The sequence below is a fragment of the Ictidomys tridecemlineatus genome, chromosome 3 (assembly GCF_052094955.1).
Source record: "Ictidomys tridecemlineatus isolate mIctTri1 chromosome 3, mIctTri1.hap1, whole genome shotgun sequence".
Taxonomy (NCBI): Eukaryota; Metazoa; Chordata; class Mammalia; order Rodentia; family Sciuridae; genus Ictidomys; species Ictidomys tridecemlineatus.
This window is the reverse complement of record NC_135479.1, coordinates 1,304,759-1,327,326: the sequence shown is the minus strand read 5'-3', so window position 1 is coordinate 1,327,326 and position 22,568 is coordinate 1,304,759. Positions and strand designations below refer to the sequence as shown.

Sequence of the window (22,568 nt, the reverse complement as noted above, 5' to 3'; positions counted from 1 at the left end):
CTCCTGTACCTGCTGCCCTTTCATCACAGCAACACATAAGCGCTAGCCATTCATAATCCCCACTGAAGGTCACTCCCATAAATATAGGTTCAGCCTCTTTGTGCTGCCTGCTCAAGTGGACACAGCAGGCCCAGGACAGTAACAGATATGTCTTTGAACCACAACACTCGAGAGCAAGAACTGCTTGGACAGCACTGCTGTCACTGGTCAGCTGGCAACTCACCTCCAGTGGGACGCAGTGCACACATTTTCCCAGGGGGCCGTGGCGGCACCTGAGGAGAGCAGAGGCAGAGAAAGGCACAGCAGTGTGCAGGTTACTTCCTCCCACATGCTTTACATCCAAAATGTGTACCACACTTCAATAAAATGCTGCCCCACCCAGTAGGGATTACTTTAAGTAATTCCTAAATTCATGTTTTAATTCTAAAACATGAATACTTGTAATAGTTTACTATGAGTTTTTATGTGCTATTAGAAAAAAAACAACCAGCAGAACAAATCTGTAATTTCATGGAATCTAACCATTTAAAACAGCACTAACCAAAAATGAAAGTAATACTTGGCATGTAGAAAGCCCAGGATTCAATCCCTAGGACACAAACAAGTACACATGCACTTGCATACACAAACACACACACAAAAGGATTTAAAGTCAACTTAAGTCAATAAAAATGTTAATAAGAAGAAAACTAGTACTACACAAATATGGCAAAAACCCTAAAAGTGGTGCATTAACCCAAGTTGGTAAAATACCCACCTCATGCACATTTGGAAACACAAAGGATGTATGGTCCCAGAGTTCTGGACACTTACAGTCAAAGAGACCTCAGAAGCTCAACACATGTAATACAACGCAAAGATGTGCTTATTTAGGAGGCTGTGGTGAGGCGGCTGGGAAAGCCAAACTGCCTCATGGGGGCAAAGCCAATTCCACTAAAGGGGTCACAATCCTTCAATGCAAATGAGCTCTGCATCTCAGAATGGAGAAGGCTTCAGTGTCTCCCAACAACATATATTTTTTTTTAGTTAGTTATACGTGACAGAGGAATGCACTTACATATTTTGATATATCATACATAGGTGAGATATAACTTCTCATTTTTCTGACTATACATACTGTAGAATCACATTGGTCATACAGTCACATACATACATAAAGTAATAATGCCCGTTTCATTCTACTCCCAAAACACATTCTTACTGATGACAGGTCAGAATTAACATACTGCAGGCACATACGATAAAAGATCTTGAACAAAGCCATGAGGGCCCAGATCCTAAGGGAGTGAGCACTGGACCCTGGGAGGAACCGGAAGGGGTGTACTGCCCAGGCTATGGGCATCAGTAGCTCCAGGACAACTGCAACTGAGCAACATTGGTGACTCTTTCACATAAGACACAAAAGCAGGCTGGGTTGTGGCTCAGTGGTAGAGCACTCGCCTCGCATGTGTGAGGCACTGGTTTCAATCCTCAGCACCACATAAAATATAAATAAATAAAGGTATTGTGTGGCTGGGGATGTGGCTCAAGCAGTAGTGCGCTCGCCTGGCATGCGTGCAGCCCAGGTTCAATCCTTAGCACCACATACAAACAAAGATGTTGTATCCGCCGAAAACTAAAAAAAAATAAAATAAAATAAAATTATCTCTCTCTTAAAAAAATAAATAAATAAAATAAAGCTATTGTGTCCCTATACAACTAAAAAAATTTAAAAAAAAAAAAAAAAAAACACACACACAAAAGCTGCTAATGCAGCACCTGGAACCTCAACATCTATTTCAGTATCAGCACCCCATCACATTTACAGGGTGATACATTTAAAGAGTTCACTGAAGGGCTGGGGCAAGGACTCAGTGGTAGAGTGCTTACCTGACGCAGGTGAGGCCCTGGGTTCAATCCTCAGCACCTCATAAAAAATAAATAAAGGTATTGTGTCCATATACAAAAAAAAAAAAAACTAAAAAAAGCGAGGCACTAAGCAAATCTAAGTAAAATACAAAATAGGGCTGGGAATATGGCTCAGTGGTCAAGTGCCCCCGAGTTCAATCCCCCCCAAAAAATTTACATGGAACATATTCTGAAGTTTCAACTGATGAAAAGCTAAAAAGATAATATGAAGTAAACTTTAATCTGAAAATACATGGTCAAATTCAAAACCTCCTACCAGATACACACACACACAGGACATGTTATCAGCAGCATTTCCTTTAATGACCCAGTAGACCATGGTGGGGGCTCCACAGAGCACTTACAGCTGTGGGTCCCGGCTTCTGTAAATCTTCCCATCCTGCTTGCTGAGGTACTGATCAATCTCATCCTCCACCACGTTGGGGGCTCCAAAGCCTTTTAACCTTAGTGAGGTTGACGTCTCCATTTCAGATGAGGGTCCAGCAAGGCTCGAGGGAAACAGGAACAACAAATCGCCATGTCTGTTCAAAAAAACAAAAAGTGGAAGCCATCCTGTACACCACCTGGGCTGTGCACATCAACCTGGATGTGCAAACTCTGACCTCTTCAAAAGGCAATTGTCACTGTCCTGAACTCCTACATCACAAAATTTCCAAAAGTAAGAGACCATAATTTTTTTTTTTTTTTTTTTGGTACTGGAGATTGAACCCAGGGACACTCAACCACATCCCCAGCCCTTTTTATATTTTATTTAGAGACAGGGTCTTGCAAAGTTGCTTAAAAACCTCATACAATTACTCAAGCTGGCTTTGACTCACAATCCTCCTACCTCAGCCTCCCAAACTGCTGGGATTACAGACGTGCACCATCACACCCAGCCAAATTCTCTACATGCTTCAGCAGTAGGACCGCTGTAATATAATTTTACTTACCACTTTATTTTAGAAGCGGTGACATATACACATCTTGTGTGTGACTTTACACACAAGAATGGAGTCAACACTGTGGTCACCCAGGCCTTAGGCAGCTCCTCATATTTGTTCCATGCAGCCCCCACATCCCTTTTCACCCTCAACCCTCTGTTAGGGCCCCGCACACCATGTGCCAGCTCAACATGCACGCAGAACTGGAGGCAAGGTCACTGCTCTTCAAGAGGGCACCACATTCACATCATACTCTTTTCACCCAACACCCCTCATAAAAGATGCTCCTATCCGATCGTGACTTCAGATGACTTCTTTACACTCCCTATAACATGAGGGACACTTCTGCCGCCCATAGATGTCCACAAACAGATGCCATGTGCCTCCCCTCCCACAGGGGTGGCTCCCAGAAGCAGCTATTTTAAGTCTGCTCCCAAGGCTGCTGCTATAAGCCTCATTTTCTATAGTAATGGCTGGTATGCTGTCACTCTGTGTGTAATGGTCAGACACACATGGTCATCTGTGGAAGCTGAACAGAGACCAGTGAGCATTTCAACTCACAGGCTGTTCACAGAAGCTCTGCAGGTCACGTGGACCAAGGTGCCGCACAGCACTGAAACAGGGCCAGCCCTGAAGAGAGGCTGCATGAACCACCTAGCAGATACTTAGCTGTCTAAGAGGACAGGAAAGGCGACTGACAGGATGGCCCACCACAGCACTGAGGAGCAACCTGAAGGGAGAGCAGTGGCCAGGAGAGCTAACCCAGAGGATTCGTGCACTGCAAAACACAAGGGAGCCACTCTGGCCTTGGCTTTGCTCTATAACTCAAGGGTGACAAAACTACCAACTTGTAATCAGAGATTTCTGTTTCTAACAGCACATTAAGAAGTCCTAAACAGCCTCCAGCTACAAAGTCCTGGCCCAGACTTGAGGTAAATTTTAACAAATATACCCTAAAAACCAACTGAGCTCTAAAGAAAGTAAAGGAAATCCCCAGGGGTCCAAAATCCAGCAGTACAGCTAACAAAACCAGGAGATACAATTCAGAGCTGCCGCAGGGCCAAGGCTGTGATCAGGAACTCAGACAGGCCATGAGCCTCCCTGTCCCAGGTGGGCTGCTGAGCCTGAAACTTCCATGTGAAATCAGAAGGACATCTGAACAACTGGGGAAAGCCACAGGCTCAAAACACAAAGAGAAATCTTGCCTGCCTCCCTCCACACAGTATGGAAAAAGCCACCTCCAAGGGTCCCAGGGGTAGTGGGCCATGCATCCTGGAAGAAACCTAGGCCAAAACCCAATGGTAAGAGTTGTGAGGAGTCCTGGCTCCACAGCTCCCCTTGTGCCCACAAAAATAAACAGGAGCCTTCTCTGTAAAAGAGCCATTAAACCCTTAGAATTCCCCAAGATGAAGTTTGGTCAAATATAACCTCTAAAACTAAAACCCCACAGACACAAAAGAAACAAGCACTCTGAGCAAGGATGGGCAGAGACGACAGCACAAAGACTGAGAGGTAGGCCAAGGACTCAGTGCTTGAATCGCAACATGCAGAAGCAAAACGCAAAGAGCAAAAGAGAAATTTTCCGGAAGGAGTTGTGGACAGCATGGCCCTGAGCATTCAATACCTACAGACAGAGGGGAAGGAAACCAGACTTTGAAACAGAAGTGAGGACGGCCAGGCACGGGGGACTCCAGCTACAGTCCCAGCGCTCCGGAGGTCAGCAGGAAGATCGTTTCAGCCCAAGAGTTTAGGGCCAGCCTGGGCAACAAGAAGATCCTGGGTTTTTTTGTTTTTAAAAAGGTAAGACCCTGTCTCAAGATAAAAAATAAAAAGGGCTACCCCAGAGTAGCTGCAGCACCCTCCATCTTGACCTGCGTGTGATGGTGCCCACCCAAAGAGAGGCTGAGGTAAAAGGATGGAAAGTTTGAGGCCAATTTGAACAAGCCCAAACACATCAACACATGCTGCCCTAGGCTTCCAGCACCTAATTAAATAATAAAAAGGGGAGGGGCAGGGATGTAGCTCAGTGGTAAAATGCTTGCCTGGTGTGCAAGAGGCCCTGGGTTCAATCCCCAGCACCATTAAAAAAGAATAATAATAATAATAATAATAAAAGGGGAGGAGGTAGAAACACCAAACAATGAAAGATATGGGAGGTGGACAGTAGAACAGGTAGGACAAAAGTGGCCATGAATTAATTGTCCATCAAGCTGAGGGAGGGGACTATGGATTCCTCCATGTATTCTGTTTACTTTTACATACGTTTAAAATGTTGCATATTATAACAAGTTGGTCTTGGAGCTGGGACTGTAGCTGTCGCAGAGCATTTGCCTAGCATGTGTGAGGCCCTGGACTCAATTTCCAGTCCCTCCCCACCACACACAAAAAGCTGATCTTGTAGAAGTGGACAGTAGAATAATGGTTACCAGACTCTGGGGAAGAGCAGGAGGGAGGGATGGGGAAAGGTTGGTCAAAAAACCAGAAGAAGGTATTTTAAAAGTTCTGATCATAAAGAAATCATCCATATTTGAGAAACTACACATACTTACCTTGAATTGAATGATACAATGTATATATACACTAAAACCATACATTTCATAAGTGTGTACAATTTTTTTTGTCAACTTAAGAATTTTTTTTTCAAGTTTTACATTTAAATAGCCAGTTACAGTGGCACATGCCTGTAATCCCAGCAACTCTGGAGACTGAAGCAGGAGGATCTCAAGTTTAAAGCCAGCCTCAGCCACTTACCAAGGCCCTGAGCAACACAGCAAGATTCTAAAGGTTGACGGTTGAGGGTATGATTCAGTGGTCAAGTGCCCCTAAGTGAAATCTCCAGTTCAAAAGCAGTTGGAAGGAGCTGAACATGGTGGTGCCCACACCTGTGATTCCACATATGTGGGAGGCTGAGACAGGAGGATTACAAATTGAAGGAAAGCTTTTCAGCAACTTAGCAAAACCCTGTCTCAAAATAAAATTTAAAAGCCAGGAATGTAGCTTGATGGTGAAGTGCCCCTGGGTTCAATCCCGAATACTGTCCAAAAAAAAAAACAGCAAGCTAGAAAGGAACTCCGGTTAGAATCACAGTGCACTCTGAGCACCAGAAACGGAGCCAGAAGACAGTGGAGAAAGATCAACACAGAGCCTCAAGAAAGTCAAGACCACCATTAGAAACACGGATGAGGGGACTAGGGCTGTGGCTCAGTGGCAGAGTGCTTGCCTAGCACATGTGAGGCACTGGATTCGATCCTCAGCACCACATTAAATAAATAAATAGATAGATAGATAGATGGATGGATAGTTAAATAAATAAAGGTATTGTGTCCATCTATAACTAAAAGAACGTTAGAAAGAAATCAATCAATCAATCAATCAATCAATCAATCATGGATGAGGTCCTCTAAACCAGCAAGCAGGCTGGTGAGGTGTAACTGCCACACACAGCTGCCTCCAAGGTCCTTCCCTCTGGACAGGCAGCTGAGTGTGGACAGGAATCCAAGACTATAACCCTCTCCTTGGTGACACACAACCAGAACCTGCTCAACCACATCAGCTCAACAGAGCCCAGAGCAGGGGATGATGCCTGTGACTGCAGCTACTTGAGAAGCTGAGGTAAAAGGATGGCAAGTTTAAGGCCAATTTGAACAAGTCAGAGGGACCCTATCTCAAAAAAACCCAAAGCAATAACAAACCCGCTCAACAGGCGACCCAGTCTGAGTGCTTCACACCTGCAGAGCAACACAACCACCTCTAGTGCTAGCAATTAGCGGGACCTTAACTGAAGTAGTGAGGAGATAGGCAAGATCTGGGCAGCCCCAGGTCGATCAGAGGTGGCGATTCCTCCCATTCCCTGTGTTCTCCTAGGTGAGCACTTACTTGATTTTTAGCAAGTGGAGGGATTTGCTGGACGATGCCGTTATCTCCCCAGTCTTGTTTCTATTGATGTACACTGAGAAGCCATTGTTTTGGAAGCCAAACTCCTTTGCAACCTACAACAAGCCCCAAAACAACAGAGATTTAGTAAAATGTTTCAATTTCACTATACGCAACCCCATCCATCAAACACCACTGAAGAGTCTGATACAGCAGTGTATACCTATAATCCCGGCAACCAGGAGGCTGAGGGAGGAAAACTTAAAGTTCAAGCTCAGCCTCAACAATTCAGTAAGCCCTGTCTCAAAAGAAAATATAAAAAGGGCTGGGGGTGTGGCTCAATGGTCAAGCACCCCTGGATTCAATGCCTAATACCAAAAAAAGAGCTTGAAACAAGCAAGAGTCACGGCCATGAGTGAAGAGATTAATTTCTACTTCTGAATCAACTATAAAAACTCAATTCAGTTGTGAAACCAAACTACAGAGAGAAAATAAGAATGCAAAATACTGCGAATTCAGTAAGATATATCCACTAAGCCAGGCATTTTGTGAGATACTGGGAACATTCATCCATTCATTCAACGAATATGAAACAGTCCTCCTTCCTGGGCTAGAGTTCTGGGTGCTGAGAACACAACACTGAATTTAAAAAGGCAAGGTCCCTCCCTGCCATCAGGGATCTTACCATCAGATGGGGCAGACTTGGATAAGTGGGGACACAAAAAGAGAAAGGAACCTTTCTAGAGGTGACATAAAACTACATGATCTGAAGATGTAATTGAAAGAAAACCAAACAGAACTTGAGGCAGCCACAGGACAGTCACAGATGACCACCAGGAGAAGAGTGAGGATAAGGCAGAGAAGTTCAAGAGAAAGTGGTCACCAGGCAAGGTGGCACCCAGGGGGATGTAGCTCAGTGGTAAAACACCTCGGGCTAAATCCCCAATGGCAACAAAAAAGAGAGAAGGAGAATGGCCAAAAACCGAAGTTAAAAAACATCAAACAACAAATCCAGGATGTTCAGAAAACCAAAGTAAGATAAATATAAAGAAAATCTTTACTGGGTACGTCAAAGACAAACCAATGAATCCCAGAAACCAGTGGAGACCAGAAAATGATGGAACATCTTCAAATGGGGAAATAAAAGCCTGGTAAATCAGAATTCTCCATCTGGTGAAAACAACCCTCAAACAAGGTAAAATGGAAACAACTATAGGTCAACAAAACCTCAGGGTGCCACCAGCACGTCCAGATAGATCAGGCTGAGGAGAAACATCAGACAGAAGCAGACCTGGAGAGTACACAGGAAAAGCAAGCAGGATGGGGATTATGAGGATAACTCAGAATTACCCCATGGAACTATCCCACTAAACAAAATGATGTGCCTGGTTAAAAAAAGACTCATCACAGAAATTCTGACAAAAAATGATGCAGGTCAGGAGTGACTCCAGGTAGGAGTTACACAGGCTTCTCCAAGTCAGCTATAGTCTTGTCCACAATTAATACTTGTTCTGCCTGTTGCTCTTTACCAACAACTAACATCCTACAATACGCTAACCTACCACCCCCCCACCCCCCCACCCCCCCCACCCCCCCCACCCCAGATGAGAGCTATATTGACCAGGCTGGCCGCAGCTCCTAGACTCAATTAATCTTCCTGCCTCATGCATGCTGCTGATCCTGGCCTTTTTTTTTTTTTTTTTTAATATTTATTTTTTAGTTGTAGTTGGACACAATAACTTTACTTATTTATTTTTATATGGTGCTGAGGATTGAATGTAGAGCCTTGCACACACTATGCACACGCTTCACCGCTGAGCCACAACCCCTGCCCTGTACCTGGCTTTTAAGATGGAATTAGTGGTATAAACTTAATTAGGACAGGCATGGTGGCAAGCACCTATAATCCTAGCTACTTGCGAGGCTGAGGCAGGAGGATCTCAAGTTTGAGGCTGGCCTGGGCAACTTAGCAAGACCCTATCTCAAAATAAAAAATAAAAAAGGGCTGGGGATATAGCTCAGTGGTGGAGCACTTGCTCACCATGCATAAGACCCTGGGTTCAATCCCCAGTACCACACATACATTGAATCCAGGACCATGTGTATGCTAGGCAAGCACTCTACCACTGAGCTTGCTCTTTTATAATAAGACCCCATCTCAAAATAAAAAAGACCCGGGTCCCTTTTGGGGTTTTCTTTTTTGGGGGGGAGAGGTTACTGAGGATTGAACTTGGGGCACTGGATCACTGAGCCACATTCCCAACCCTATTTTATATTTTACTTAGAAACAGGGTCTCACAGAGTTGCTTAGCATTTTGCCATTGCTGAGCTGGCTTTGAACTCACGATCCTCCTGTCTCAATCTCCTGAGCCGCTGGGATTACAGGCATGCGCCACCACACCTGGCAGAGCAGCCCCTTTCTATTTTGAGACAGCGTCGTGATAAATTGCCCAGGGTGGCCTTAAACTTCGGATCCTCCTAGGACTTCGATCCTTGCTGGAATCACATCCAGATGTTTCACATCACTCACTTTCTATGCTTATACAGAAATGTATATGCCTTTAATTTCCCTGAAACACAGTGGAATCATTCTACAATTTTTTTTTTTTTTTAGTTGCAGTTGGACACAATATCTTTATTTCACTTATTTATTTTTATGTGGTGCTAAGGATCGAACCCAGAGTCTTGCACGGTGAGGCAAGCGCTTTACCGCTGAGCCACAACCCCAGCCCTGAAGGACAACACAGAATAGAATCATTCTACACATTTTAAACAATTACCCTTTAACAATTCCCCTCCAAATATTCACTTTCATAAATATTATTTGCAAAATACTTTGGCTTTTGGTCCTACATTTTAAGCAGTGATCAGTTGTGACCAAGTTGTGTATTATAGCAGTGGTATACTACTATAATCCCAGCAAATCAGGAGGCTGAGGCAGGAGAATCATAAGTTTGAGGCCAATCTGAACAACTTAGCAAGCCGCCTTCTTTAAAAAAAAAAAAAAAAAAAAAAAAAAAGCTTAAGAAAGAGAGGAAATGTGGAAAAGAGAAAACACAGGTGGGAACAATTGGGGGTGAACAATGAACAAGACCTTGGACCTTGAAAGGTAAATGCTCAGCCTGAGTGCTCTGGGTGGCAGCTTAAGGTAAATGCTCACACCTTTTTCAAAAATGTTGCAGCTGTTTCTCTCTTCGTTGCTGTGATCCGCTTGACCCCATCTGGAGACTGGACACGGATTATCTGTTATAAATGACACAAGATGGTTAGTGCACAGCCTAGTGAGGCCTGATTTATTACCAAAACTTACATTTGCAGTTTTTCAACATTGGGGTCATTGAAACTGAAAACCAAATCCTGCCATCCCCTCAATACCCAATTCAAATCTTCCTAGGAGGAAGCAGAGGGATGAGGTTCATTAACACATTCAGCAGTCTAAGAGAAATCCTTAGAGTTTCACCCCCCAAAATACAAGTTCAATATTTAATCTTTATTTATAAAGGTACATCTGAAATCTTCTCTCTCCTCAAACTTAGGAGGCACACACACTTCTTTTTTTTTTAATATTTCTTTAATTATTGATAGACTTTTTATTTATTTATACATGGTACTGAGAATCAAACCCACTTCCTCACACACGCCAGGCAAGTGCTCTAGTCTGAGCCCCAGCTCCTGTCACACTGTCTTTTTTTTTTTTTAATAACACCATTATTTTATTTATTTTTATGTGGTGCTGAGGACCAAACCCAGTGCCTCGCATGTGCCAGGCGAGCGCTCTACCACTAAGCCCCAACCCCAGCCCCAGCCCAGGAGGCACACATACTTCTGCATTGGCACAGAATGACATGAAAGAGCTGGGTGTGATCCCAGCAAGGATCAAAGTCCCAGGAGGATCCCAAAAACTCAAAAGACCCACCACAAATTATGAATGACTGGATTCTTTTTTATTTTTTGGCGGGGGGATATGTTACTTTTATTTTAAATATTTATGTGGTGCTGAGGGTCAAACTCAGTGTCTCACACATATGAGGCAAAAGCACTGCCACTGAGCCACTCCCCAGCCCTATTTTGTATTTCATTTAGAGACAGGATCTCACTAAGTTGCTTAGCACCTCGTGGTTGCTGAGGCTGACTTTGAACTTTCCATCCTCCTGCCTCAGCCTCCTAAGCTGCTGGGATTTAGGCATGTGCCACCACACCCAGCAAATAACTGGAATCTCACTTTGTTATATGCATAGACATTAGGCTGACATATACAAGAATCACAGAAAGCCTAATTTATTTAACAAAAAGAGTGAAGTTAAAGAAATTAAGACCTTAAACACCACTGTAAACTTTGGGGGGTTTTTAATATTTACTTTTTAATTATAGGTGGACACAATATCTTTTATTTTTATGTGGTGCTGAGGATCAAACCCAGTGCTTCATGCATATTAGGCAAGCGTTTTACTTCTGAGCCACAACCCCAGCCCCAAACTTTAGGTTTTTAAAAACATTTTCATAGCAAACTGGAAAAGGATAGAAGGACTGCACAGCTACTGGACAAGGGCATTACTTTCTAGGACTTGATTTTTATGTTATCAAGCCCTTCTGAGGGTACATTATGCTGCCACTGTGCCAGCTCCCATTCTAGTTAGGGAGCACGAACTGGCATGCCCTGCTGCAAACAGGGCAGCTCTTGCCAAACCCTGAGGGGTGGGAGGGGAGACATAGGAACATGCCAGAAAACGCAAACCTTGTATTCTTTCCTCTCTCCTCTCAGCAGTCACTGTACTTAAAAAAATAAATAAATAAATAAACTGTTGCAGATGAAAAAGTCAAAAGACATTGTTCAAAAAAAGAGTTCCAAGGATACCCTATAAAACATCAGTGGATTAAAGTCTTTGGACTAGGACTTTGTCTATTCCACTCGAACTAATTAATAATAACATAGATTCTCCTATACAGAATGACCTTCTCATTTTTTAATAACTTTAATTTGTCTTTGCAGCATTTGGGTTTAACAAAAAACAAGCATAACTTGTACTGAGGAATATACTGGCTTAGACCCTGACAGCTACAAAGCAAATACAGAGAAGAGACAGACCTGGCCACAGCCTCTTAGTAACTTAGGTTTCCATATTTGTGAGAAAATTAGGCTGGACTTAGTGGCACATGCATATAGTCCCATTTGCTGAGGAGGCTGAGTATCACCTGAATCCAAGAGTTTGAGACCAGTCTTGGCAACAGAGATAGATTTTGTGTCAAAAAAAAGAAAATGAGCCAGGTGTGTTGATGAACACATATAAGCTCAGTGACTCAGGAGATCAAGGCAGCAAGATCATAAGTTTGAGGCCAGCCTGGACAACATAACAAGACCCTGTCTCAAACTAATATAAAAAGTGCAGGGACTGTAGTTCAGTGGTAAAGCGCCACTGGGTTCAATCCCCAGTATCATAAAAAAAATTTCAAAAAAGATAAAAAATCAGCCCAAAAATCTTCATAAAACTCATTATCCCCACAGGGATTTTCAAGAGACTTCCCTTTGAATTAAAAAAAAAAAAAAAAAAAAGTTTTTAAACTTCTAAACTCAATGTCAGAAGAAAGGTCAACTTTAATCCCTCACAACCTGAAAGATTCTATTACAGACACACAAAGCTATCTGTGGGAGTCCAGCCTACATTCACTAGTGGAAAATGGTCTTGCCTGTACAAGGTTGCTTTGACTCAGTAAAAAAAATTTTATTAAACTAAATAGAAAGTTTGAAAGTAGATCTGTTAACCCTAACCTATTTCTAGGCAAGTCACCAATGACAGTAAAACTTTATTTTTAAAAGGAGTGTTTCTGAGGTTTCTCTTGGAACACGAATTCATGCACCATCTGCAAGCAGGGAAACACCGAGGGGACAGGGAGCCCTAAAGCGAGCCGTAAGGACGGAGAGGCAACCCTTAGAGAAAAGCCTTAAATGCAAAAGCTGAATTTTCCCAGAGACCAAGACATCCAGAAAGAAGAAGCGAAGCGCCTCAGGACACCCGGCACAGCTGCGAGGCTTCCCAGGGCTGAAGGCTGAACTCTGCTTTGCCACCCCAGAAATTCCGAATGCTCCACAACTGTCCCACCGGACTGTACCTCCCTGCCCACGTCTACGCTGGAGGGCAAACTCCCCGAGTGAACCAGCGACGGTCTCTTTGGTTTTTTCCCTCGAATTTGCACTGACATTTTGCACTTTCAGAGGAAGAGGAGCCTGGCGATCACCCTTTTTTCTCACTCCTGTTAAGCGGGCGGCCGAGTCCGCCCGGCGCCGGGCAGCCAGGCCCTGGGCGCTCCCCGCCGCCGCCTTGGGCCCGGCTCTCCCCGAGGGGCCCGGCGACGGCAGGAGGGGCGCACCCGCAGGCCGCGGAGTCGCGCCGGCGCCGGCCGGGTCTCCGGAGCGCCTGCGCCCGCTGGCCTTCCCCGGTGGCCAGGACAGGGCCGGCCGGACGCCGAGCGCGGGCGCGGAGGGCCCCGCCGCGGCGCCGGCAAATCTGCTGCCTCATCCCGGCAGCTCCCGCCCGCTGCACTCACGATGCTCTCGGACATGGCGGCCGCTCCGGCCTCCGCGCTCGGGCCCCGGGCCGCCGCCGCCGCCCCCTGCCGTCCCAAGGGCCTCGCAGCCCCGGCCTCAGCCCCGGCCCCGGCCCCGGCCTCCCGCAGCCGCCGCCACCGTCGCTCCAGCTTCGCCGCCCGGCTCAGCCAGTCGCCGGCGTCCGGTGCGTCGCCTAATCAGCTCCGCCGGGCGCTCAGGGCCGAAACCGAGTTCCGGCCCCCACCACGGCCGCGCGCAGGCGCAGGCCGCACCGCCGAGGCCCGGCGGCTCGACGCAGCAGGTGTCTGAGAGACGTCAGTGCGGGCGGCACGGTAAAGACCCGGAAGAGACGCGCGCCGGAAATCTCACGCCAGAATAACCCTCGGTGGGTTCGACGGAGGGAAGCAGCGCTGCCCAGAATTTAAACCGCATTTTAGTTCATGTAGATGTTCCAGGACCCGCTTCAGTGCGGTCCACCGGCCGATTCTTCGCTGCTCCGTTTTGACACTTAACTTTCAGATGTCCTGGGCCCTGCGAATTTTGTAGCTAATCTCCTGTATGATTATGGAGAAGGAAAAAAAAGTTACGAGTCTCTGGGAGCTTTTGAAAAGTCTTTCCTTTTAACCTCATTGTTCAATTTCAGATCGTACTTATTTGAAAATTAAACTGTATTCTCCATTCCTCCCCACACCCACCTCTTAATTTCCTTGATACAGTCATTATTATCGCGATGTCAGTGTTGATAACGTGTTCTCCAACTTCCACTTCAGCAGATATTTGGCTGATTCATCAAATCCACAAAAATGTGCCGATTGCTTTCCCGGTGTGTGGTGTGACTTTTACACTGGTGATAGAGCAGAAAGGAGATAGACCTCTGTCCTGGTAGAACTTACCAGCAGGCAGATCACCGTGCCCATCTGTAATGTCAGGTTGCAATACTACCAAAGCAGAGCAGACTGGGGACAGTGCCCAGCTATTTGAAATAAGATGGGCAGGGCTGGGAGTGTAGTTCAGTGGAAGAGTGTCTATTCAAGTCCCTGTGTTCAATCACCAGCATCCAAAGGAAAAGAAAACAGAAGATCAAGAAAGACCTCCCAGAAGGGGAGGTTTGAGCAGAGTCCCCGACAAAGTATGCTGGCAGGAGTCTGAAGGGAGAGCAGTGTGGGAGGAGGGGAAAGCACACGTGAAGCAGCCTGAGGTGCCCTTGGGGGATCCAGGACAAAGAGGGCCAGTGAGGCAGCAGGCAGTGGGGTTGAGGGGAGGCATATCAGGAAGAGCTTTGCCAGACATAGGAAGGCGTCGATTCTATTCTAGGCATGGTGGGAAGCCTTTGGAGGGCTGAGAGACTTGCTTTCTGTTACATTTTTGAGGCTCTTCTGGAGGTTGAATGGAGATTGGACACTAAGGAAGGGGCAGAAGGCTAATGCCCTGTGGTGGCAGCCAAGGTCCAAAGGTGGCTGGACCCAGAATAAGCACTGAGGGAATGAGAGGACTGCCTGAGAGTGACCCACTGAAACACCAGCCAGAGCCCAGTCATTGAGTTTGTTGGGATTCCTGCTGGGGGAGCAGCTTTGCGGGCTCTAGATGTGTGGGTTGTCAAGATGGAGGACACATCTGGTGAGGTGCTTGACACAGCGCTATGCCAAGTCTTAACACAAATAATAGGGTTTTTTTAGGTGTTGGGGATGGAACCCAGGGCCTCGCACATACTAGACAATCTTGCTCTACTGCTGAGCCACAGCCCAGCTCAACACAGAGAATGATTTTGAGCACATTTTGAATAAAGTCCATCTTGTTTAAATGATGTTGTGATTCTCCACTTTCTCAACCACCTAGAATCTGTCTGACCTCTCCTTCCATGTCTACTTCCCACTTTCTCCTGTCAGTTATAAATTGGGAGGGGCGGGGTACCGGGGATTGAACTCAGGGGCACTTAGCCGCTGAGCCACATCCCCAGCCCTATTTTGTATTTTATTAGAAACAGGGTCTCACTGAGTTGCTTAGCACCTCCCTAAATCGCTGAGGCTCGCTTTGAACTTGCGATCCTCCTACCTCCACCTCCTGAGCCTCTGGGATTACAGGCATGCACCACTGCACACAGCCTATGTAATTTACAGTGTTTTTAAGCTTCATCCATGTCATAGCATGTCAAGAACTCTTATTTATTTATGTGTTTGTTTGTTTATTAGTTATTTATTTATTTATTTAGCAGAGCTGAGGATGGAACCCAGGTCTTTGTACATGCTAAGCAAGTGTTCTACCACTGAGCCATACCTGAACCCGACAGTAAATGTTTTACATAGTGGAATTATATAAAATGTGACTGGAGCCAGGCTTGGTGGCACACACCTGTCATCTCAGCATCTTGACAGGCTGAGGCAGGAGAAGAACAAATTCAAGGCTAGTCTCAGCAACTTAGCAAGGCCCTAAGCAATTTAGCAAGACCCTATCTCAAAATTTTTTTTTAAAATATTTATTTATTTATTAATTTTTTTAGTTATTGGTGGACACAACATCTTTGTTTGTATGTGGTGCTGAGGATCAAACCCGGGCCGCACGCATGCCAGGCGAGCGCGCTACCGCTTGAGCCACATCCCCAGCCCCCTATCTCAAAATTAAAAAATAAAAATAATGTGGCTCAATGGTTAAGCACCCCTGGGTTCAATTTCAAATACCAAAAAATGAAAAAGAATGAAATGTGTGACTGGAGGGCAGACTACTGCTCCCTGGACTGCAGAGGAGGCCTACATGGAGGAGGTAGTCTAAAGCTGGCTGAGAACATGGGAGAGCTCTTGCCAATCATGACAGTGCAAGAAGGGTACTTCAGGGATGACCAAGGTCAAGGCACCCAGGTGCAGCCAATGGAGCCAGCAAACAGTCCATTTGGCTGGATTATAAAGTGATGACCAAGGGCAATGGCGGTGGACCCTGGGTTCAATCCCCAGTACTTCAAAAAAGAACAATGTGGCTCTGAAGCTCCAAGAGAAGAGGAGCCTTGAATGGCAAAGAGAGAAGCCCATGGTGGGGTGGGGGGCTCGGGATGTGCAAGAGGTCCGCAGGCCACCCTTCCTCCTGCCATAGAAGCACCTTGACACCCCTCCCCTGAGGCTTCCAGAGGACCTGTGGGACCATCATGATCCCACACCCCAGAAAGCCCAGGGAATCCTAGAGCTGGTGGTGAGTGGGGATCCAGTCTTGAGAGCCTCAGAATATACTTTTTTTTTTTAAAGAGAGAGAGAGAGAGAGAGAGAGAGAGAGAGAATTTTTTTAATATTTATTTTTTAGTTCTCGGCGGACACAACATCTTTGTGTGTGGTGCTGAGGATCGAACCCCGGGCTGCACGCATGCCAGGCGAGCGCGCTACCGCTTGAGCCACATCCCCAGCCCAGAATATACTTTTGTCCACCTGGTGAATATGTGGCCAGGCTTATCCCAGGTGCAAGGACCCAACAATGACCCTGACAAAGTCCTGCTCCTGAGAGGCTCAGAGGGTGGAACTGCAAACCTGGTACCTTACAACCGAGAAGAAGGTAACTGACAGGTGGCTCTTCCTTCCTTGCAGTGCATATGCTGGGGAAATAAATTGGCACTTAGACTCTGGTGGTCCCCTGGGATTGGTGAACCAATTTCTATTTTTTTTTTTTTTTTTAAAGAGAAAGTGAGAGAGGGGGACAGAGAGAGAGAGAGAGAGAGAGAGAGAGAGAGAGAGAGAGAATTTTAACATTTATTTATTTTTTCTTAGTTCTCGGCGGACACAACATCTTTGTTGGTATGTGGTGCTGCTGAGGATCGAACCCGGGCCGCACGCATGCTAGGCGAGCGCGCTACCGCTTGAGCCACATCCCAGCCCCCTGGTGAACCAATTTCTGTGGGTCTGATCTCCTGGGGAGCTGAGGAAGCAGCCAGTGAAACTGCAAAACTGAAACCCATGAAAAAAAAAGGGCCCTGGGCCAGAGCCCCGAGGCACACACCCCAGCAGCTGTACTCATCAGGCACCTGTGAAGAGCTGGGGGGATCTGTAAAGCCAGGCCAAGAATTCAGGGCCAAGGGCTGGAGATATAGCTCAGTTGGTAGAGTGCTTGCCTTGGGTTCACAAGTCCCTGGGTTTAATCCCCCACACCAAAAAAAAAAAAAAAAAAAAAAGGATTCAGGGCCAAGAAGAAAGACCATCTACCCCTGCACAAGCAGGGGCCGCCCTAACTCTAGAGTGTGACTCGTCACATGATCCCACTGTGACTCTGGCAAGCGCGTGGGGCTCACAGCTCCCGAGTCCCTGGACTCCACAGCTTGCAGCGTAGCCCTGGAGCACAGTGGCACCGCAGGGCCAGCCGCCTGGGCTAGCTCCGTGCTGAAGGGTTTTTCTCCTGGCATAGGGGATGGAAGAAGGGGAAAGGAGCCCCTTGCTGTCCCAGGTAAGCCAGTGCCCATGGCCTCTGAGGTGGAAAGCTTCCCCCTGAATCCCCTAGCAGGGTGGCCCAGCTCCCAACCCACCCGGCCTTGTGTGCGGAGACCTTTTTTGGACAGATGCCAGAGGACAAGCTGCCGAAATTGGGGTTGGGGGCTTCGCTAATCAGGTGCCAGCTCCCTGCCCACTGCTGTGGTTCTCTCAGTCTGATGCCAGCCTCTGGCAGGTCTTGTGCACCTGGGGGCAAGTCTGGCCCAGCGCATAGCAGAAGGGGAAGACAAAGATTCCTTGAAGCCAATTGTGGATGCCCACTGCCTCAGAGAGCACCAGTCTGGCCAGCTGGGCTCTAGCACCCTGTCTCTTTGCTCCTACTGATCTGCAGGGACCCCGGGGAGGGGGTGATGATTCCCTTCAGCTCCGCTCGAGTTTGAGTACACAAGGTCTCAGTGCAGTCAGACAGCTTCGCCCTGGTAGCACCGTTTGGCATGGGATCCCGGTCCAGGCTCCGGGCCACAGCTTCTTAGTTCTCACCGGCAGAACTGGACACTTGAGGGGCTTCCCTCACCCAGCAGACAGGCTAGGAAGCCCCTCTCATGCCTGCCTGCTTGGCTGAGCACCCTGCTAGAAGGCCAAGTGTCCCCTTGGAAGGCACTGCCTCTTACAGATGACCTTCCCAGTTTCCTGACTACCTTTCTCCCTGCCCTGGGAACCAGGCAGACAGGACCCTGGCCTGTCCCTTCCTGCATCTTCTACCACAGGGCCCATCTAGCATTCACACTTGGTGAGGGTTCAGCTGATGAAGCCACCTTATAGATCCTGGGATGTAAGAACTGATTTCAGAGGGGGAGGCAGGAGGGCAGCCACTCGGACCAGCCCCTCTCTTCGGGCCTGCCTTTCTTGGCCTGGGTGAGGAAGCCCCCTTTGTGACTACACAAAGTCACTGCTGACCTGAACAGATCTGTTTCAAACACAGAGAAAACAGCCTTGCCTGCCATGTGCCTGACTTACAAAGGTCAGGCCCGGGCAAGGCCCAAGTCAGCCCCTGAATTGCACAGGTATGCAGGGAAGGGGAGAAAGTGCATTTATTGAGCACCACCCTGGTGAATCTTTACTGCAGACCTTTTAGGATATGGTCATGGCTCTGTTCTAAAGGAGGCTGGGCCCACACCAGCAGCAGACCAGGACCCTTGCTGTCCCTTCTACTGCCCAGCCCAGCAGGACAAGCCCAAAGGCCCCCATGCCTCTTCTCTCCCGCGCCCTCCACCATCCAGCTTCCTGGTCCTCCCTGACTCCTGCTGCTGAGGCCTCACCCCGGCTGACCATCATGAGCTCCTCTTCCCTCTGCAGGATGCTGCCCACTGGGAGCCTCCCCTCCTCACAAACAGACCACCCACCACAAGCCACACTGTTCCACCTAGGGAGGACCAGGTGGGGGCCTGGAGTCGCTGCCGCTGTCCTTCCGGGGCCAAGCACCAAGGCTGGAAGAAAGGCCTGGGGGGAGGCCCAGCCCCCTCCCTCCCCACTGGGTACAGCTGCCTCAAGTATCTGACCTTTCTCTCCAACTTCCTCTTCTCCTTGCTAGCCCTGCTGGCCCTGGCTGTGGGACTCTGGGGCCTGGCTGTCAAGGGGTCTCTGGGGGGCGGTTGGGGGGGTATCGTGCCCCCAGACCCCGTGCTGGGGCTGGTGCTGGGGGCACTGGCAGTCAGCACGGTGAGCCTGCTCGGCTGCCTGGGCGCCCTCTGCGAGAACAGCTGTTTCCTGCGCTGCTTCTGCGGGGCTGTCCTCTTCTTCCTGGTGCTCGAGGCCCTGGCTGGGGCCCTGGTGGCAGCCCTCTGGGGCCCACTGCAGGACAGCCTGGAGCACACCCTGCATGTGGCCATCACCCACTACCAGGACAGCCCGGACCTGCGCTTCCTCCTTGACCAAGTCCAGCTGGGGCTGCGGTGCTGCGGGGTGGCATCCTACCAGGACTGGCAGCAGAATCTGTGAGTCCTGGCGGGGCAGAAGGGGCACGGCCGGCGGGCTCACACTCACCTACATGTGTTCACATTGCCCACACTGTGTGCACACACTCACAGGTTCACAGGGCGCACTCCTGGGCTTTACAAGTGTATAAGCATATGCACTCATGTGTCCTCAGGCACACACTCACCTCCAAATAAGTTCACACATGAATGTGCACCCCCGCTGTGAAGTGCAGGGGCACCTGAGGGTCTCTGGGCCACTGGCTCACTGGGCCTCCTTAGCCCTGGTCCAGACAGGGCTTTGCACAAACAGGGTTCTTATGGAGAAACCACACCAACAGACTTCACTTTTTTTCAACAGTTGGCTGTCCCAACATCAAAAGAAAGTAACTTTCAGGTTAACTCAGGATGTCACCCTAGCTTATGACTCCACAGCTTTTCCTCCTCTGTGTGTGTGTGTGTGTGTGTGTGTGTGTGTGTGTGTGTGAGAGAGAGAGAGAGAGAGAGAGAGAGAGAGAGAGAGAGATTAAACATTGTGCTGGGTGCAGTGGCAAAGGCCTATAATCCCAGTGACTAAGGAGGCTGAGGCAAGAGGAGCTCAAGTTAAAGGCCAATTCAGCAACTTCAGTGAGACTCTGTCTCAATATAAAAAGTGCTGAGGATCTGGCTCACAGAGCACCTCTGCATTCAATCCCCAGTACCACAAAAAACAAAAACAAAACAACTGGGGCTGGGGATGTGGCTCAAGCGGTAGCGTGCTCGCCTGGCATGCGTGCGACCCGGGTTCAATCCTCAGCACCACATACCAACAAAAAGGTGTTGTGTCCGCCGAGAACTGCAAAATAAATATTAAAAATTAAAAAAAAAAACTGTCTGGGGACAGGATGCACTACTTTTTGTGTATATTGCTGGGAATGGAACCCAGGACCATGCACATGCAAGACAAGTGCCCAGCCACAGAGTTGCACCCCAGGCTCAATGCAGAGTTTTGTGCACTGCTCCTGGGTATCTATTTTGTCAGCTTCCCCCAGTGCACAGACACCCTGAAGAGTGCCTGTCCTCCCTGAGATACCCAGGTCAGATGGCCACAAGACCCCCTGCAGTAGTGATCCCCAACCACCTTAGGCTCCCCTCAGTCCCCATCCCTTGTCACTGCTCAGTGCTGCCACTTCCCGTGAGATGTGCACACTGTTCTGAAAGCCTCTGGTGGACTCTGTCCACCTTGTGCTTCAACCCTGCCTGTTCAGATGAGCTCACAGCCTGCGGAGGGAAGTCTCACCTCCTCAAACACTATCTGTCCATTCCGCCTTCTCACTGAACAGTCCCCTCCAGCCGGACAGCCACTAGGCCTGCCTGCAAGAGCAGAGGGCTGTCAGGCACAGGGGCCCGGGAAGCTGGTGTTGTATGTGCATGTGCAAGTGTGTGTGTGTGTGTGTGTGCACATGTGTGTGCACATGTGTGTGCATGTATGTGTTCCCATGCAGGCCTGCATTCCTGTGTGAGTGCCTGTGTGTGTGGACATGAGTTTGAAAGCCCGCAGGAGATGACCTGCTCAGGACTGAGCTTGGTGCACCTTACAGGTCCTTTAATTGCGACTCTCCTGGGACGCAGGCCTGCAGCCTCCCTGCGTCCTGCTGCATCCATCCCTGGGAAGACAGGGCTTTGGTGAACACCCAGTGTGGTCTGGGGGCACTGCGCCTGGACGAGGACGCGGCCGGGCAAGTTGTGCACCTGGAGGGCTGCGGGCCTGCGATGCTGCAGTGGCTGCACAGGAACATCCAGGCCCTGGGCGGCTGTGCCATTGCCATCGTGGTGGTCCAGGGAGCTGAGCTCCTGCTGGCCACCTGGCTGCTGAAGGCCCTGGCTGCTCACAAGACAGTGGAGGCTGTGGAGGCTGGTCCCCTGTGAGCACAGGTTCCTGTGTGGCCTCCCCGCCAGGCAGAGCCGAGGAGAGGCTGTGGTATAGACAGGGCTCCAGGCTTCTCTCACCTGCAGGGTTGGGGGTCAGAGAAACACCCCTCCTCCCCTGCCAGGCCACTGCCCCACAGGCCTCTGGCCTCTGCCACCGGTCATCCCAAGGGCCAGATAGACTGGCCACCTGCCCAACTGAGCTCTGGCTGCCCAAAGACCCACCTAAATCACCTGCTCCTGGCAAAGGCTGCGGTGGCTGATGTCTGGCGCGTCTGCCTCTGGCTGGTGGGTGTTCTTGCCTCTCCCACCCTTCTTCCACTCCACAGGGCCTTGCCCGTGCTCCGCCCCCAGACCCCACCCGCTCACTGCAAGCACTTCCCTGACCTGAGGGTGAGGCCGGGCTTCTGCCAGAAGTCTGTTTTAGGGGAGGATAAGCCACTTGCTGAGGTGTGATTCATTCAGTAAACTGCCAATCTCAAGTGTCTGCCTGAGGACTTCTATATGTGGAGCCACCACCTGGTCAAAATGGGAAGTCCCCAGCCTCTCTGTCAGCCCTGCCCTGGCTTCATCTCCAGGGGCAGTGAAACCCGCGTCTGATGTCCTGCAGGAGGAATCACAGAGGGCGCTCTGTGAGCCTCATCTGGCCACTGCTGCAGGAGGGGCCTCACGACCCTCAGCCCCCCCGAGGAGGCACCCAGTGCAACCATCCAGCCTCTGGGGCACGAGTGCCAGCATGGGTCCTGCTGTGTGGCCCTGGCTGCTGTGCTCTGGGTAGAAGCCCCAGCTCACCCTGGATGTGTGCTAGGTGTGTGGGCACAGCCCCAGTGTAGACTGGGGGCCTGGGTTTCCTCCCGTGTGAGGTGGAGACAGAGCTCCTGCCTCATGGTGTCTGATGCCAGGGGCTCTGTCCACCCCCTCCTTCTTGCTGAGGCCTGCTCTGACCACCCACATGCGTCACTGACTATGGTCCCTGGAGTAATCGAGGGACAAAGCATGGCTTATGAGTCTGAGGCATCCAGGCCGAGGTTCAGTGGGACAG

At 48.9% G+C, this 22,568-nt stretch overlaps 2 protein-coding genes and 1 non-coding gene across 4 annotated transcripts in view; 2 read left to right on the top strand and 1 right to left on the bottom strand.

Annotated features, from left to right (window-relative positions):
- Positions 1 to 13,472, bottom strand: part of Nploc4 (NPL4 homolog, ubiquitin recognition factor) — a 47,927-nt gene extending 34,455 nt beyond the window's left edge. Inside the window, exons 1-5 of one of the 2 annotated variants that reach the window (XM_078041435.1) lie at positions 13,248 to 13,472; positions 9,867 to 9,947; positions 6,708 to 6,820; positions 2,253 to 2,429; positions 224 to 272 (exon numbers count right to left, since the gene is read on the bottom strand). In XM_078041435.1, coding sequence (XP_077897561.1) covers positions 224 to 272; positions 2,253 to 2,429; positions 6,708 to 6,820; positions 9,867 to 9,947; positions 13,248 to 13,262 — 435 coding nt within the window. In that variant the 5' untranslated portion in view covers positions 13,263 to 13,472. Of the gene's footprint in view, positions 1 to 223; positions 273 to 2,252; positions 2,430 to 6,707; positions 6,821 to 9,866; positions 9,948 to 13,247 lie in introns of those variants that run through there. The other variant, XM_040268346.2, reaches the window with a different exon arrangement.
- Trnat-ggu (transfer RNA threonine (anticodon GGU)) lies at positions 4,844 to 4,915 on the top strand. Its single transcript has one exon. It is a non-coding gene; the product is annotated as a tRNA-Thr (tRNA).
- A 4,001-nt stretch (positions 13,473 to 17,473) lies between the features above and the next one.
- On the top strand, positions 17,474 to 22,008 carry Tspan10 (tetraspanin 10). Its single transcript, XM_005332733.4, has 3 exons — positions 17,474 to 17,661; positions 19,002 to 19,639; positions 21,199 to 22,008. Exons 1-3 carry the CDS (start codon positions 17,626 to 17,628, stop codon positions 21,524 to 21,526), a joined length of 1,002 nt encoding a protein of 333 aa, XP_005332790.2. The 5' UTR covers positions 17,474 to 17,625; the 3' UTR covers positions 21,527 to 22,008.
- Positions 22,009 to 22,568: the final 560 nt, after the last annotated feature.

Bases quoted from the DNA above. Each gene is read 5' to 3' on its own strand.
- Tspan10 (XM_005332733.4), top strand. From the start codon at position 17,626: ATGGAAGAAGGGGAAAGGAGCCCCTTGCTGTCCCAG. The intron at 17,662-19,001 runs GTAAGCCAGTGC...TTCCCTCTGCAG, and splicing joins GGAGCCCCTTGCTGTCCCAG to GATGCTGCCCACTGGGAGCC. The intron at 19,640-21,198 runs GTGAGTCCTGGC...TGCACCTTACAG, and splicing joins CAGGACTGGCAGCAGAATCT to GTCCTTTAATTGCGACTCTC.